This window comes from Neodiprion fabricii, chromosome 1 (assembly GCF_021155785.1).
Source record: "Neodiprion fabricii isolate iyNeoFabr1 chromosome 1, iyNeoFabr1.1, whole genome shotgun sequence".
NCBI lineage: Eukaryota > Metazoa > Arthropoda > Insecta > Hymenoptera > Diprionidae > Neodiprion > Neodiprion fabricii.
This window is the reverse complement of record NC_060239.1, coordinates 13,206,412-13,220,814: the sequence shown is the minus strand read 5'-3', so window position 1 is coordinate 13,220,814 and position 14,403 is coordinate 13,206,412. Positions and strand designations below refer to the sequence as shown.

Below are 14,403 nucleotides of genomic sequence, written 5' to 3'. Positions count from 1 at the left end.
ATTGTTGATGAACATCTGCTGTATCGCTTTGCACAAATATATTTTTGTCCACTCCAGATATAACTATTCGTTAAATTTTTTCAAACAATCTCTGAAAATCTGTACGGTTAACAAAATAAACTCAAGAACATTCAAATCAGATTTAAAACACCAAAGTTAATCGTTTTATAAAATTGTTATATTAAAACCTTTTCTCAAATTGTTAATATTCTTGTATTGTTCAATTAGATTCACCTCTATTACGTAGTAGAGATGTCATTTGATTCATAAACAATGCCACGTTTACATTTTTTGAATAGTTTTTCGTTTTTCTCTAATATTTTATTCATACTGCGGGTCCCATTAATTCTCAACAAGTCTGCTTCGCTCTATGTACTTATCTCTCTTATCTTTCTTATGCACTATTTCCTATCCGACATCCAACCTGCTCTTTCACCATTTTTTCCATTTACTCCCTTTCACCCCTTCTTTCACTCTTCTTTACATTGATTTATTTTCTTTTCACCATCAACATAACTCCTTTATCTTCTGCCTCTCCCAGGTACTCTCTCACTGTCTCGCTGCCTCCCCTAGTCTGAGCTCTTTTTCGAATCTCTGGGCTGTCCTCCATACTTACGTCCTCGTTATATATCCAGTGCTTCTCTTTCTGATCATGTACTCTGGTGTCCTCCAGTCGACACCTAACATTCTTCTCCTGTACGTATCTTTCTCGGACTTCTACTCGTTCACTCTCCTCCGATCCCTATATCCCCACTCCGATGTTTCAAAATAGGTTCGGAGATAAGAGTGTTTGAAGATCATCATGTACGACTGTTTTGTCGTTTTTGAAAACAATAACATTAAAATTCGAAAAAAATGCAAATAATTCTCTCGAGGCAAAGACAATGTATTGACAAACTTACGTTGTATTTGGAAATATCAATGTAAATTTGGCCACAAAAATATGCGGTTTGACATGGAATGGCTCATATATGTCACATGCTATTATTAAAGCAATATTTAAAAAAAATAATTAATTTGGAAAATGTTCAATTGCTATCGTTTATTCTTCTCTAATATGGTTCTTTTCATTGGGAATATTTATTTATTCTTATGTATCGCTCCCGCTGATGCAGGATTGATTTTTAAAAATCAAAATGAAATATAAAAAAAAAGATTTACCACTTTTAATTTTGTCAGAACATGTTAGTCTTGGATCACAAAATTTTTGTGAATTTTTTGAAGACTATCGGTAAGGGCGTAATTCTTAACATGTAAAATTTCAGAACTCGCAAACCGTTTGAACGTAAAATCTGAAAAGATCAGAAAATTGTTTATCATTAAAACAGAGGTAATGAGGATTCTTCATTTGTCGCTTTTACTTTGCAAGTCTCATACAGGGTGACCCAGGACTATCACCTTATAGGTTACCAATGTATCCCTCGTGAAAAACTGTGAGCGAAATTTTTTGTATTTCTCACATGAAATTTGTCATTTGCGAATTACAGCCATTCTAAATTGGCCATTCCAAATTAGTAATTCGCAAATGAAAAATTTCTTATCAAAAGTAAAAAACAATTCAGTCGCAGGTTTTCACGAAGAGTACATCCGGGCCTATGAGGCAATAATTCTGGGTCACCCTGCATATTCTGTTTTTTTTTTTATCAGCTTAATCAGTTAAATGCCATTTTTGTCTGACTTTTCGTCCTTTGACTCCCTCTTTTCCTTCTTTTGTTTAGCTCTCTCCACTGCCAGCTATACCTACTTGATCTCCTCGGATTAAAATTTCCACTACGGAAATCTTGACTATTTTATGGAACTTTTTAATGCCTCCATCAACTCCTACACTTTCTTTTATTTTTCCGGTAACCCGACTCTCAATGCTGTTATTGTGTTGCTCTTCGATACATTTCTTCATATTATTCTTGATTAAATGTTGTCCTTATTGGAATCCCTTTTGCATTTTCAAGGTCATCATCTTCCAACCCATCTCTTTAATCAATGTTTCTACCAGTCTTGTTACGTCCCAGTTCATTATCTTTTTTCAAAACTTCTGTTTCTTTACCCACCTCTGCTATGTGTTAAAACGTACACAAACTTTTATGTTATCGCTTTTCTTGTTCATCACCTTCGCATCCTCCCTTTGCTTTCTCTCTTTTGTGTCCTCTGTACCAAAGGTTTTCTGCATTTACATATGCCTTCTCTTCTTTCGCTCCTTTTCTTTGTCTCCGATCTCATATTTTCTCTTCACCTTCTACCACTTCTCTCACTTTCGTACCACCTGCATTCTCCCAAAGTAGACTTTTACTGGTTTTCCTTTCCTTCCCTTTCTCCGCTACCTTCTTATTTTCATTGTACGTTTCTGTGGTTTTCACTTTAAGTTTTGTGACACTTTTTTTCTGTCTTTCAATTTCATTTTTTCAGTTACAGTAGAGCTTTGATTACCCGAACGTCAATTATCCGAATTATCGTTTATCTGAATAATGATTCAGTTTGTCCAAATGTTTATTTATCCGAACAACCATGCATTGCATAGTCAACTATATGTATAGTGAACTATATGAATTTTGATCTAATATATCTGATGATTCGTACTTTCATAATTTATTATGTGATTTCTTATATATTTTATCGAATTTACAATGAAAATGCGTGTAATAAATTACAAGCCGAATTCTTTCAAAACATTTTAGAATTCAACACGGGAACATTTTCAGTAGGATAAAGATTTACGTTTTGGTGAATTTCTCGAAAACACGTGATATTTATTAGATTTCCAAAATTTTTGAAAAAGAGATCTTTTTTATAACATACAGTTTTAAAGTAATTGATAGTTTTCTGAAGAAAATTTCAAATGCACGCATTTATTCGTGTAAAAATCTAACTGCTTGTCGGGGCGTGTTAGAGTTAATCGGACAAATTGGGGGTTGCGGTCAATTTTTTTTAAACATTTGATGGTAGTTATGTTTATAGTTTTAGGTAGACGGAATCACGCCTCTTACAATTTGAGCCCTTAATATCAACATTTAGTGGTTCCTAAACGCAATTTTCCGTTTTCCATTTAATTAACACGAGAAAATAATTTAGTTACTTCAGATTTTTGTAGATCAATAACGGGATAATGTACATAAATTTCCGATACATACTTTATAGGGAATTTAATGCTCTACAAAAAGATCTGTTATAATTTTTTGATAATTAACCTTTTTCAAAAGTTATTTAAGGTTAAAGTTGAAATCATGTAAAAATTCACTTTTTTCGAAATTAACAGCAAAAATACTAGACTTATCTTAAAATACGATGGCGTTCTTTTGTAAAAATTAATTAAATGACATGATTTCATAGCGGTTGAAATGCTTTAAAAAAAAAAAAAAAACCACCATATTTTGTGATAACTCTAATATTTTCTCTGTTTATATCGAAAAAAAGAATATTTACATGATTTCAACTTTAACCTTGAATAACTTTCGAAAAAGTTTAGTTATCAACAAACCATTTGAATAACAAATAAATCAATTGAATAACTTTTGAAAAAGCTTAACTGTCAAAAAATCATGCCAGACCTTTTTCGCAGAGCATTAAATTCCTATCAAAATTATGTATCGGACATTTAAGTACACTGCCCCGTTACTGACCTACAAAATTCAGAAATGATCAAAATTATTTTCTTGTGTCGATTAAAAGGAAGACGGAAAATTGCGTTTAGAAACTACTAAATATTGATATTGAGGGCTCAGTTTGTAAGGGGCTTGTTATTTCCTCTTCCTACGACTGTTAAACACGTGACTTTCAAAAAAATATTAGATTTTTTTGACCAGCCTAGTGTACGGGCGCCTCGCATGTGTGTCTGCACAAAGGTGTGCGGACTGTTCGGAACTACTTTGAAGCAAAGTTGCGCGTATTAGCTCAATTCGCCATGTGTTTACTTTCTTACGAATCCGCGTGTCCTCTAGGCTGTGTCTTGTTTTGATGTTTCACGTCGATTTAGGCCTTTCGGTATTCGACTATTCGTTGTATATAATCCATTGACTGGTCTTTTGAATGTTGACATCCTTGCTCTGTTAGAACTAATCTCAATAATTTCTCAAAGATATTTACGAAGTTGTCCAGTTGTTTGATCTTGCCAAGCTGGACAGCTCCTTCTCTATAGCTTCTGGATAATCGCTTCTTTGAAGAGTTCATGTACCCAAGAAAGTTTCAATCCAGTTTTCGTGTCACCATTCAGAAGTACTGACTTCAATTTTACTATCACATTATGAGCGCTCTTTACTCAAGGATCACGTTTTTTCTTTGTGGACCTTTGGGATTCACAAGTCAGGTATGATTAATACACGTTTATTAGAGCTTACATGTGACAATGAGAGGAGAAAGTCCTTTTGACCGTAGTTTGTGCCTTACTGCTCTACTTTAAGTACTACTGTAGTAATTAAGAGATAATTTGCTGACAGAACGCTCGTTTTTTTTTATCGTGTTGTTCATATGGAACCGGCGTGCATTTAAAAAAAATCGCAAATTCCCTATATCCTCTCGAGACCGTTCACCGGTCCATAAACGCGCAAGAATAACGGAAAAAAAACAAGCGGGTTTGAACTAACCATGGGCTAATCTTTGAATATCCCGTTTACAAACTCGTTTCGAAATGAAATTATAACAATAACAACAACACCAACAACAACAACAATAATAATAATAATAATAAAATTGAAAATATGTCTTCAGATTCGTGATCAGTGTACCAAAAAACCACACGGTACCAATTTTCATTCGAATCCGTTTCTCCGTTCTTAAGATATCACAATTTTTCATTTATTATTTATAATTTGTGTTATTTAAATAATTCTAAAAGTGCTGGACTGATCAAAGCCAAAATCTGGTCAGTTCTAAGTTTGGGAAACTACGTCAATCGAGACCAAAATCATAGAAATGCTGTAACTTGCTCTCGAGATATTGTCGGATAAAAAAATTGATCACTCACATGTATATACAGATGCACACATGCATATATATGGATCATTCCACGTCAAATTAGCAGCCCATGTATCTAACCCTCCTCGATTTCAATTATGTTTTAGTATGATGTTTTTACCGACCCAAAAGGTTTTCGGAATTTTTAAAAATCTCAATCTTTTTAAGCCTCCGGTGAAATTTCAAAACAAACGAAAAATCAATAGCGAAAACGCCTTTTGTTTAAAATCTGAAATAACTTACACGAATTCTATGAATTGAAATGTGATTTTTAAGAACCACACGATAATGGGATTGCGATATTTACTATTTTTTCGCAAGTCTTTAATTTTTCAATAACGGAATTTATATTTTTCTCTTTTATATCTATTCCCCGATCTAAATAGATTACGGAATCATAAACATAATAGGACGTTGCTATTTATTTAGATCGAGATAAATGAAAGAAATAAATACACCAATTCCGACATAGAAAAACTAAACACTTGAGATCCCATTATCGTATGGTGCTCAAAAATCACATTTTGAATCATAGAATCAGTTTGAATTATTGAAAATTTAAAAGAATCGTGTTTTTCGAATTGGTTTAACGATTTTGTCTGAATTTCACCAGTGGCTTAAGAAATTCTGAAATAATTCCCGAGCCAATTTTGTGTTGATAAGAACATCATACTAAAAGATTATCACAATCGAAGGGGGTGACGTAATGGGCTAAAATGGGGTGAAATTCGACTTGGAATACCCTATGCATATGCGTACACACACACACACACACACACACGTGCATACGCACAGGTAGAGGTTCATCCGAAAATGGTCGCAGATGATAGGAAACTAGCGCATTTGTTCATTTTTCTATCTATTACCCATAAACGATGCAGACAAAACGTTCCAAAATTTTTCGCGAATTCCTGAATCTGTACCCTGTAGTATCGATAGTTTTCAGTTCGTCTTTCGTCTTTGTAACTAATTACCTTCAATTAAAAATACATTTTTCTCGTTCAATTTTAAGTGAACGGTGTGTATGATAATTGTCAAATATTTCGGGTATATCCTTACAATGTGTGGAGAGTGTTGAAAAAAATTCTCTGCATTTTCCTTTGCCTACTGATTTTCTTTGCCTGGTTATAGCGTGAATCAAGGACACGTTTTGTAGATTGGCGGTGTTCATGAGAATTGCGTTTGTAATTTACACCCTTTGAAAAATTAGACACAATAATTGAGAACAACAAGTTTATCAAGCTGACCATAGAGACGAGCCATACAAATATCACGATCTATGTGAGTAATAAGAAGTATCAGAAGCAGTTTACTTTTGGTGATGAGGTGTGAGGCTTTTTTTTTTGACTAAACAAGTACTGCATCTATTGATCTCAAAATTTACTGAGTTTCAACTTGGAGCAAATCCTATTGATAAGTTAAAACATTAGTAAATTACAACAATCCATTCGCCAGATATCATCAATCAAAATGTCATTCTATGACTCACTCGAAATTTGCTGAACCGACAAAATCAAATATCTAATTCTAAAGAAGTTAATAAATTTGAGTAACGAGGACAGGTGGTGATTTATATTGAACATTTTTGTTCGTTAATAAACGATATACATATTGTTGTAGAATTTGTTTAGTTTTTGATGATGATGCGAAAATGTTTTATTCCATCACACACCCCAATAATAAAATCTTATTTCAAAGTGATATGAACAACATTCGTAATTGGCTCAGGCAAAATGGCTTTATCATAAATATAGAAAAATGTTTATAACATAACTTTTGGCAAGAAAATTCCTCACCTTAACATTAGTGAAATTATCAAAGATGTGCCATTTATTGGAGTTATTTACGACTCGCGTAATATATATAAATAAATAAATAAATAAATAAACAAACGTATAAATAAATAAACGAAAATATCAATTGTCATATTGAACAGCTGAGGCTATCAAATTTGAAGTGGTGCATCTATTTTTTTCATGGAAGTGAAAGTGTCTTACACTGTTGTCATTTGGTTTTTTAAATAAATAATAAAGCATTTCATTTATTTGTCTTATTAACGATTTTACAATTTTCAGACTCTTACCTCGATCTACAGTACGGTTCAGAATCCGAACCTTGTTCTCCTTCGATGATTAATTCTGCAACTATTGGAGATCATATGTCTAAACTTAAAAAAAAAAAACGTCAAAGCATAAAACAAAATGTCAATCATTGCCATATCTAGTTATTTTGTATGACGGGAGTATTTTATCATAGACTGGAGGTGGCGCTGCTGGATCTGGGCCTTCCACTTACGAAATAAAACAACTGGAACAGCAAAACAGTCGACTTAGGGAAACTCTAGTACGAATGCGAGATCTTTCAGCACATGAAAAACATGAATTTCAAAAACTGCAAAAGGATTTGGATCAAAAGAAATCGGAAATTCTTGAATTGGGGCGCACTAAAGAGAAACTGTCTTCACGCGTAGAAGAAATGGAACACCAAATTGCCGATCTCCAGGAACAGGTAAGAATTTTGCCATGAATATCACCTAAATTTGGTATAGTTTTTATCAAAAAAGAACAATTGCAGTGATGCTGTTGAATGACATGTCCATTAGTTGAATTCATTCAGTTATTGCTAAATTAAGATTAGAGGAATGTTGTTAACATGTAAGATATGTTTTTAGCACTTGATATTTATTTATAAGGTGTATAGAGAATGAGAAAGTGCAAGAGCTGATCAGTTGTGTATTTTTTACATCCATTTTATACACAGGTTGATGCAGCACTTGGTGCCGAAGAAATGGTGGAGGTTCTGGGCGAGCGTAAAATGGTACTTGAAGAGAAGGTTGCTGAGTTAGAAGAAGCAGTGGCTGACTTAGAAGCACTGCAGGTACTGAAACATTCAATGCAGAACTACTTTCTTATATTCTGGTTCCACTTTTAATTTGAAGTTTCCCAGCATTCATTTATATGTAACTAATGTAAGTTTAAAATACGTTTGTGTTAAAATCTTGGCTCAGTGCCAACCATTCCCAAATGGATCAATAGCATCACATTCTGCTCAGCAGAGTTAACATTGAATATTAGGTACCTTCATAGAATGAATTAGGTGATTTTATTTGCTTTGTGTAAAATTTTTGCACAAAGTAAAACACATTTTGAAAAGTAAACGATTTGTATTTTTTCATGAAAAGTAAAAAAAACGATAATTTATTCATAATGTTATTTTTTCTAAAGGATATGTCGGACCAGTTGGCTGAGTCTTCTAAGGAATTGGAGCTAGAATTACGTGAAGAATTGGATCTAGCAGTGGGAGCTACACGTGATGCTCAACGTCACCGTGATGCTGCATTGGAAACACTCGCAGATCGAGAATTAACAATTACAAAGTTTCGCGATCTGACGCAGCAGCTACAGGAACAATGTCTACAGTTACAGCAGCGATTGCAGACCACTGAATCCACTAAGTCAGGCACACGAGGTAATACATGAGAAACTATTAAACAACTTGGTTAAAAATAAGGTGGTAAGCAAAAACAAGATGCTCTGAAAATATGCTTACTTGGCCTTGTTTTTGCTGTGAAAAACATTCATTAATACTTCACGTTCCGGAATTATAGGAGCAGAACAACAACTTGCGGAAATATTAGATTTCCAGAAGACGTTTGCAGAGACACGAGCACAAACTAAGGCTGTTGATCTTGAACTGCGACGTCTGGATGTCGAGGAGGCCAGATCTCATGTTCGGTATTTGCTTGCGTTTATGCCACCACAATTTTTAGCTCGTGGCGGTGATCATGATGCCATCTTGACGCTTCTTCTTATACCGAGAATGACTCGAAAAACGGAAATATTAATTTCCCAAGTACGAGACAAGTATCAACCGATTAACAAAATTGACAGGTACAGTTATCTTTGTTTTTAACTCATCTAATTACTAATAGGCTCAACAGTAAAATTTTAATACTTATGAGAATTTTTTGAAATTATCTGGTTAGTATTGAGGTATATAGTACTAGTATAAATCCACTTCTCGGTGTTGTAAATTATTTTGACCAAAAACCGAAAGTTGGTGTAGGCCACAACTTGTTTGATTTCCATACACAATCGTTATGTATTAATTACGCATAGAATTAAGTGTATCTACAAATGATTAAAACTTGAAATGGTACATTTTCTATTGGTGCTGTCATTTGCATCACAAATTTTTTCGTTTAAAGGAAAGTTTCAAAGCTGTTCAGAAATCGTCAGACCACCAATAAATTTACTGAGATCTGACCTCGAATTCAAAAAAAAAAACTCTGACTTGACCTGTCTTTTTTGTTTTCTTGACGTTTTCAGGGCATCGGTCGTGAAAGGACATTCAGTGGCACAGTACAGTTTCAGATCACGTCTGTGTTCTCATATGTATGCTCTTCAGGGCGCTCTTGGAAGTTTCGACTCTGCATTGAACATGTGCAGTTCTGAAACATTGCTAAAAGTTGGCGTCGCATATCCCGAAATGGCAGCCCAAGAAAAGTCTCTCGACTCACTTATTGAACTAGCAAAACGTGACCAATTAGATGAAAATTTACCTATGGATGCAATAGAAAAATGTAGTGGCTACTTTTCAACAATGTTTTCAATTTTATTTGGAGAAGATCTTATGGCTAATCAAGCTCGGCTTGTTACGGATGGAACACGAACGTTAGCAAGTGCTTGTGATGCTATTGCAACTGATGCATCTGCTATCAAAGCCCTTATAGATGGCGAAGGTGGTGATATAGGTTTGTATTTAATTCATTAACATTTTATACCGCATAGACACGATATATGAATATAGCAGTGCCATCTGGCTCTACTCTAAATCAGCGGCACGCCAAACGGCCTTCAACACCAAATTTTTCCCTGCTAGGTAGTTTAGGGCCTCTCAAATACTGTTAAAGACATACTTTGAAATCTATATTCGGGGCAGTTAGGGCCGAAACATCGAGCTATCATTACCGGGATACAGTGTTTGATTATTAGCGCTTGTTAGTTTTTAACGCTTTTACCGTAGAATAAAAATTCTTATGTGGAACTTGTGTAGTCAGATTTCAAGACGTATGATTAGTGGTGTGACTGTTTCGTCGAGGAAAAAAATTATGTCGGATATTCAATTATAAAAAAAATTTCTAATCTTAACATGATCAATTCATAATAGCTTTTAATATTTGCAGTCATACGTGGTCTTAAAAATTATGCAACCTGTATCTACATAACATACTTACATTAAACCTAATGAGATAATCAAGGAGAGTAAATTATGTGGTCAACATGAATCAAAGTACCTAATTAGTACTCTGTACAATCTCACAGCTCAAATCGTTCATCACACTCATATTCATATTCAACTTTAATACTGTAATAATAACGTTTGATTGTTATTTGACTAACAAATTGATAGTTAGAGTTATTTAACTCGATTTGTTAGAAGCTTTTTAGTACTGCTGAATTTCAGGTTGAATTTGAACACAAATGCACTTCGAGACGAAAATTTATGATAGCAAAAGATTCACAGCAAGATTATACAAGATCCGCCTCTTAATGTTTCATGACATATTCGATTGAATTTCAGGTCTGCTCTGTCAGCATGCAGAAACAGTCTGTGAAGTGATTCAGCAGCATCTTAAGGCAGCCAAAAGACGAGTACCACGTGATCAGTTAACTTCTGTTGTTTCGAATGTCAATTTAGGATTGGACAAAGACTGGCCTGAACAATTATCCACGTGTATTCAACATTCTGTTAAAGTAATGAAGACGCTCCAAGATTTACTGAAGAACGCTCTACAAGCTGTCGTGACCAGTGGTGGTAAGTATGTTATTTAAGTTGGTTTGATTGCATATTCAGATACCCTATTAGGAGATTTGCTGCAACATGGACAATAGTGTGAAAACTGTTCAATGGCTGCTGACATGACATTGAAAAATGATCAATTTATTGTAAGTTTTTTGATTGTCTGGTTATTTTTCCTTTCGTGTTAGATTTGGATGCTGGATTAACCACGGAAAAGTTGAAAGATATGGCGGCAATGTCAAGTGAAAAAATTTATGATACGGAAGATTTAGGACCAGTTGCTACACTGAAGGCTAGCTTGACAGTAATACAACAAATGGCAGCCAATCTCGCACAACGAATGGCTGAATGCGAGAACGAATTGGCTATGGCTAACCAGATTCCCCAACAACTGGGAGCAGAAGGTGGTGACGTGTTGACACCTATTTTGCACCGTGCCCATGCCACTAAGAAAGAATCTGAAGAAACTAAGATTCTTAGCAGGTACCTTCGACTTTTAATAAAATATATGTCACCAATATTAATAAAATGTAATAGACTCGAGTATTTCGTTTTTTTCACGCAAAGCAGTTCTAAACATAGACTTATAATTTATAAAAACGGGTTGAACAAAGGGTCCCATATTAAACAATAAATATTATTTATCTGCCAAAAATTGGAAAGAAACAAATCGAATTGTCACTTGATTTACTTCGTTCAATTAATTCCACGTCAGTTCTTGGTCGTCATTCTTTTGATTACTTAAATTGTTGGATTTTGTGAGCAGAAAGCTTGAGTCGAGAGAAGGTGATCTTCGGGAAGCGAGGCTTGTACTCAGGGAAAAGCAAGAAGAGCTATCTGAAATGATATTGAGAAAGGAGTTGGCTGAGAAGCGATTAGCGACTCAACAACATGAAAATGAATTGAACATGGAAAAAGTAAAAAGAAAGTTGGAAGAAGCACAAAACCAACTCAAGAGAAAGGTTTGTTTTATTACTAATAGTAATCTTTCGATAATTAGGGGGGTACAAGCCAGTAGAAAGCTAAAAAAATATTCAAAAAATTGGTGAATGTCTGTCTCTACAATTATTTATTCAATTTAACTAAAGTGTTTTTCTTTATTCGAAAGTAGGTGTATCGAGGTACATTGGCAAATTTTGATTATGAAGATTTATTCCCACTTCTCATTTGGATCTTTCTATTATACATCTACAGATCCTTAGATTAATTTTGACACATACAAGGCTACCGCTGGCGCCTGTTTCGCAGATGCAGCTAGCAGTAGAATCGTCATTATTTTTTTTTTTTTTTCTTTCTGAGCACTTATTTTTGAACATCGTATTATACGTGATGTGAAATATTGGCGCTGCTAGATTCATGAGTCTACAGAAAATTTTCATGCCTCAATCTGCTGTCTATCATCTACGCAGCATGAATCTTGTATTTATTTCGTATAAGTTAGATGTTTTAGGACTATGGAAGGTACACTAGGCCAGTGAAATGGATACGCAAATTTCATTTTGGACCCACGTCCGTGTGTAGACTTTTTAAGATTTTTGAGAGTTTGAGATAAACGTAAAAATGGACATCAACTTCAGAAAAACATAATTGCTGTTGCACTTTACGTTTGTTTCTATGTAGATGCACTTACCATTTTTTTTTTACTAACAAACTCAAGACATTTTCGTTTCTTTGACGATCATATTGATTTATCAGATGCTGTTTTTCCTCAAGTTTCTATGATTAACTTGGTAATTTGCTCTCGCAAAACAATATTTTGCAGTTTCATATTACAGCAGAAAATTTTGAGAAATTATAAATCATACTTACTGCTGCGTGGTTGACACCACTCCAATGAGATTGTAGAATAAATAGTTGAGTACATTGTCTCTTGATAGATTTTCACAATTCTTGAATCAGTTCGCTCTCCCTTTACAACAATGTGAATCTTGCTGTTTGAAGACATTGCAGTGGTATTTTGGGCATTAATGCTTTCTTCTAAAATCCTGTTGAATTCATGCATCGGCGTAAGGCATTTGGGGCACAATCTTTTTTTTCCTAAAAATCAACTTTGATGTCGTACCCTATATACACTAAGTCTTACAGATATCTTATTCCATGCAATTTCAAGTTTTCAACTTTGTTATATTGGATTTATACATACCATATTTTCATAGTTTCTATTCTTACCAATAGGAGAAGGAGTTTGAAGAGACCATGGACCATTTGCAAACAGATATTGACAGTTTAGAAAATGAAAGGGGTCAGCTCAAAGAGAAGCTTAAATCTTATGGAAAAAAATCAACAACTGCTACTGCCGCCAGTTCCGAAAGTGCTGCAAGTACTATAGGCATTTCAGGTGTATCAGCTAGTGCACCACCGGAGAATAAATTCCTATTGCAAGAAGTGAATGCATTGAGGGAAGCATTGGCTACGGAGCACAGGCACAAGACCAAATTATTGGCAGACTCTCTGCAACAAAAACTGAATGCTCTTCCACCTTTGCCTGTTGTAGCGAAACAAAAATCTGTAGATTCGAAGTTAGAAGAGTTGCAGCTGAAGAAGAATAATCTCCTCAAAGTAAGTATCGTATTTACCCGAAAATATTAAGCTCCCGAATATAATAGGCACCCGTCATTTTTTATATTCCTTTGGGATAAAGTAGATGATTTCCGCCTACTTCAGATCGCTAGCTCGTTTATCATCAAATGTAAAATTCATTGAAAAACCTCGAAATCTAGTGCGTTAGACATAGTCGTATGGATAACCAACCATTCAAATAAACGAAATCGTCATTTGGATAATTGAAGTTCGGATAATAGACATTTTACTGTATTGCCAACTTTTAATGGCTGTGCTTGTTCACTTTTTTATTTTATGCGTGTATCTAGTAAGATGCAGAAATATTTTGATTTAAAACAGTTTTGCTGAGTGGTTTAGACGGTATCAACTTTTATAATATATCAGTCTTCCACTATGTTTGGCTAGGAACGATTGTAAGATGTTTAACCACAGTTCTCAAGTTCAACAATATGACTGTAACAGTGTTAAAAAGTTATAACACTTGAAATTGAGACTTTTGTAGTAAAAACAAAGTAAAGCCGGTAGTGATTTACACCATTGTCTTAATTATTTGGTAAAAAACATTAGGTCCAGTTTACCAAAATAAAATTTTTCACCTTCTATTGATCAGTCTAGTAAAATTATGACTATATTCTTTCAAATCATGAATGTTTACTAAAGTTCAAAAAAATTTAACAAACATGCAAATAAATTGAGAATGGGTAACTCATAAAACCAAAACGATTCTTTTTGTACACAGGAAGTGCAACATGCAATGCTATTCCCGGTTGTACCTGATTTGACGCGTAAACGGGATATCAATAGAGAAGGAACTATTTTGGAGAAGGCAAATCCTGCCTATCAATTGTTACATCAGCAACTAGTAGTCAAGCAACTCGGACACCGCGCCGAACAACTAGCAGTGAGTGTCAATTTGATACGCTTAATAGTAAAATTTCAACGTTCCACAGTATCATACATAGGTCTCCATCAGAAAAAGTGTGACCAAAATGAAGTGGATGTTATAGTGGTCAGAATCGGTAGATTTATTACTAGTCTTCAGCTCGCCGAATATATGTACCATGGTATATACGCTCGGAGTCTCTGATCTACGTT

General features: G+C 34.4%; 1 protein-coding gene across 4 annotated transcripts in view; it reads left to right on the top strand.

The window, feature by feature from the left end:
• The window catches only part of LOC124187747 (dynactin subunit 1), a 30,852-nt gene that overhangs the window by 10,071 nt on the left and 6,378 nt on the right, over positions 1-14,403 (top strand). For all 4 annotated transcript variants that reach the window (XM_046579828.1, XM_046579826.1, XM_046579827.1 and 1 more), the window contains 10 exons: positions 7,201-7,452; positions 7,705-7,821; positions 8,169-8,412; positions 8,552-8,834; positions 9,273-9,697; positions 10,528-10,761; positions 10,935-11,229; positions 11,513-11,708; positions 12,922-13,305; positions 14,048-14,209. In XM_046579828.1, coding sequence (XP_046435784.1) covers positions 7,201-7,452; positions 7,705-7,821; positions 8,169-8,412; positions 8,552-8,834; positions 9,273-9,697; positions 10,528-10,761; positions 10,935-11,229; positions 11,513-11,708; positions 12,922-13,305; positions 14,048-14,209 — 2,592 coding nt within the window. The remainder of the gene's footprint in view (positions 1-7,200; positions 7,453-7,704; positions 7,822-8,168; positions 8,413-8,551; positions 8,835-9,272; positions 9,698-10,527; positions 10,762-10,934; positions 11,230-11,512; positions 11,709-12,921; positions 13,306-14,047; positions 14,210-14,403) is intronic.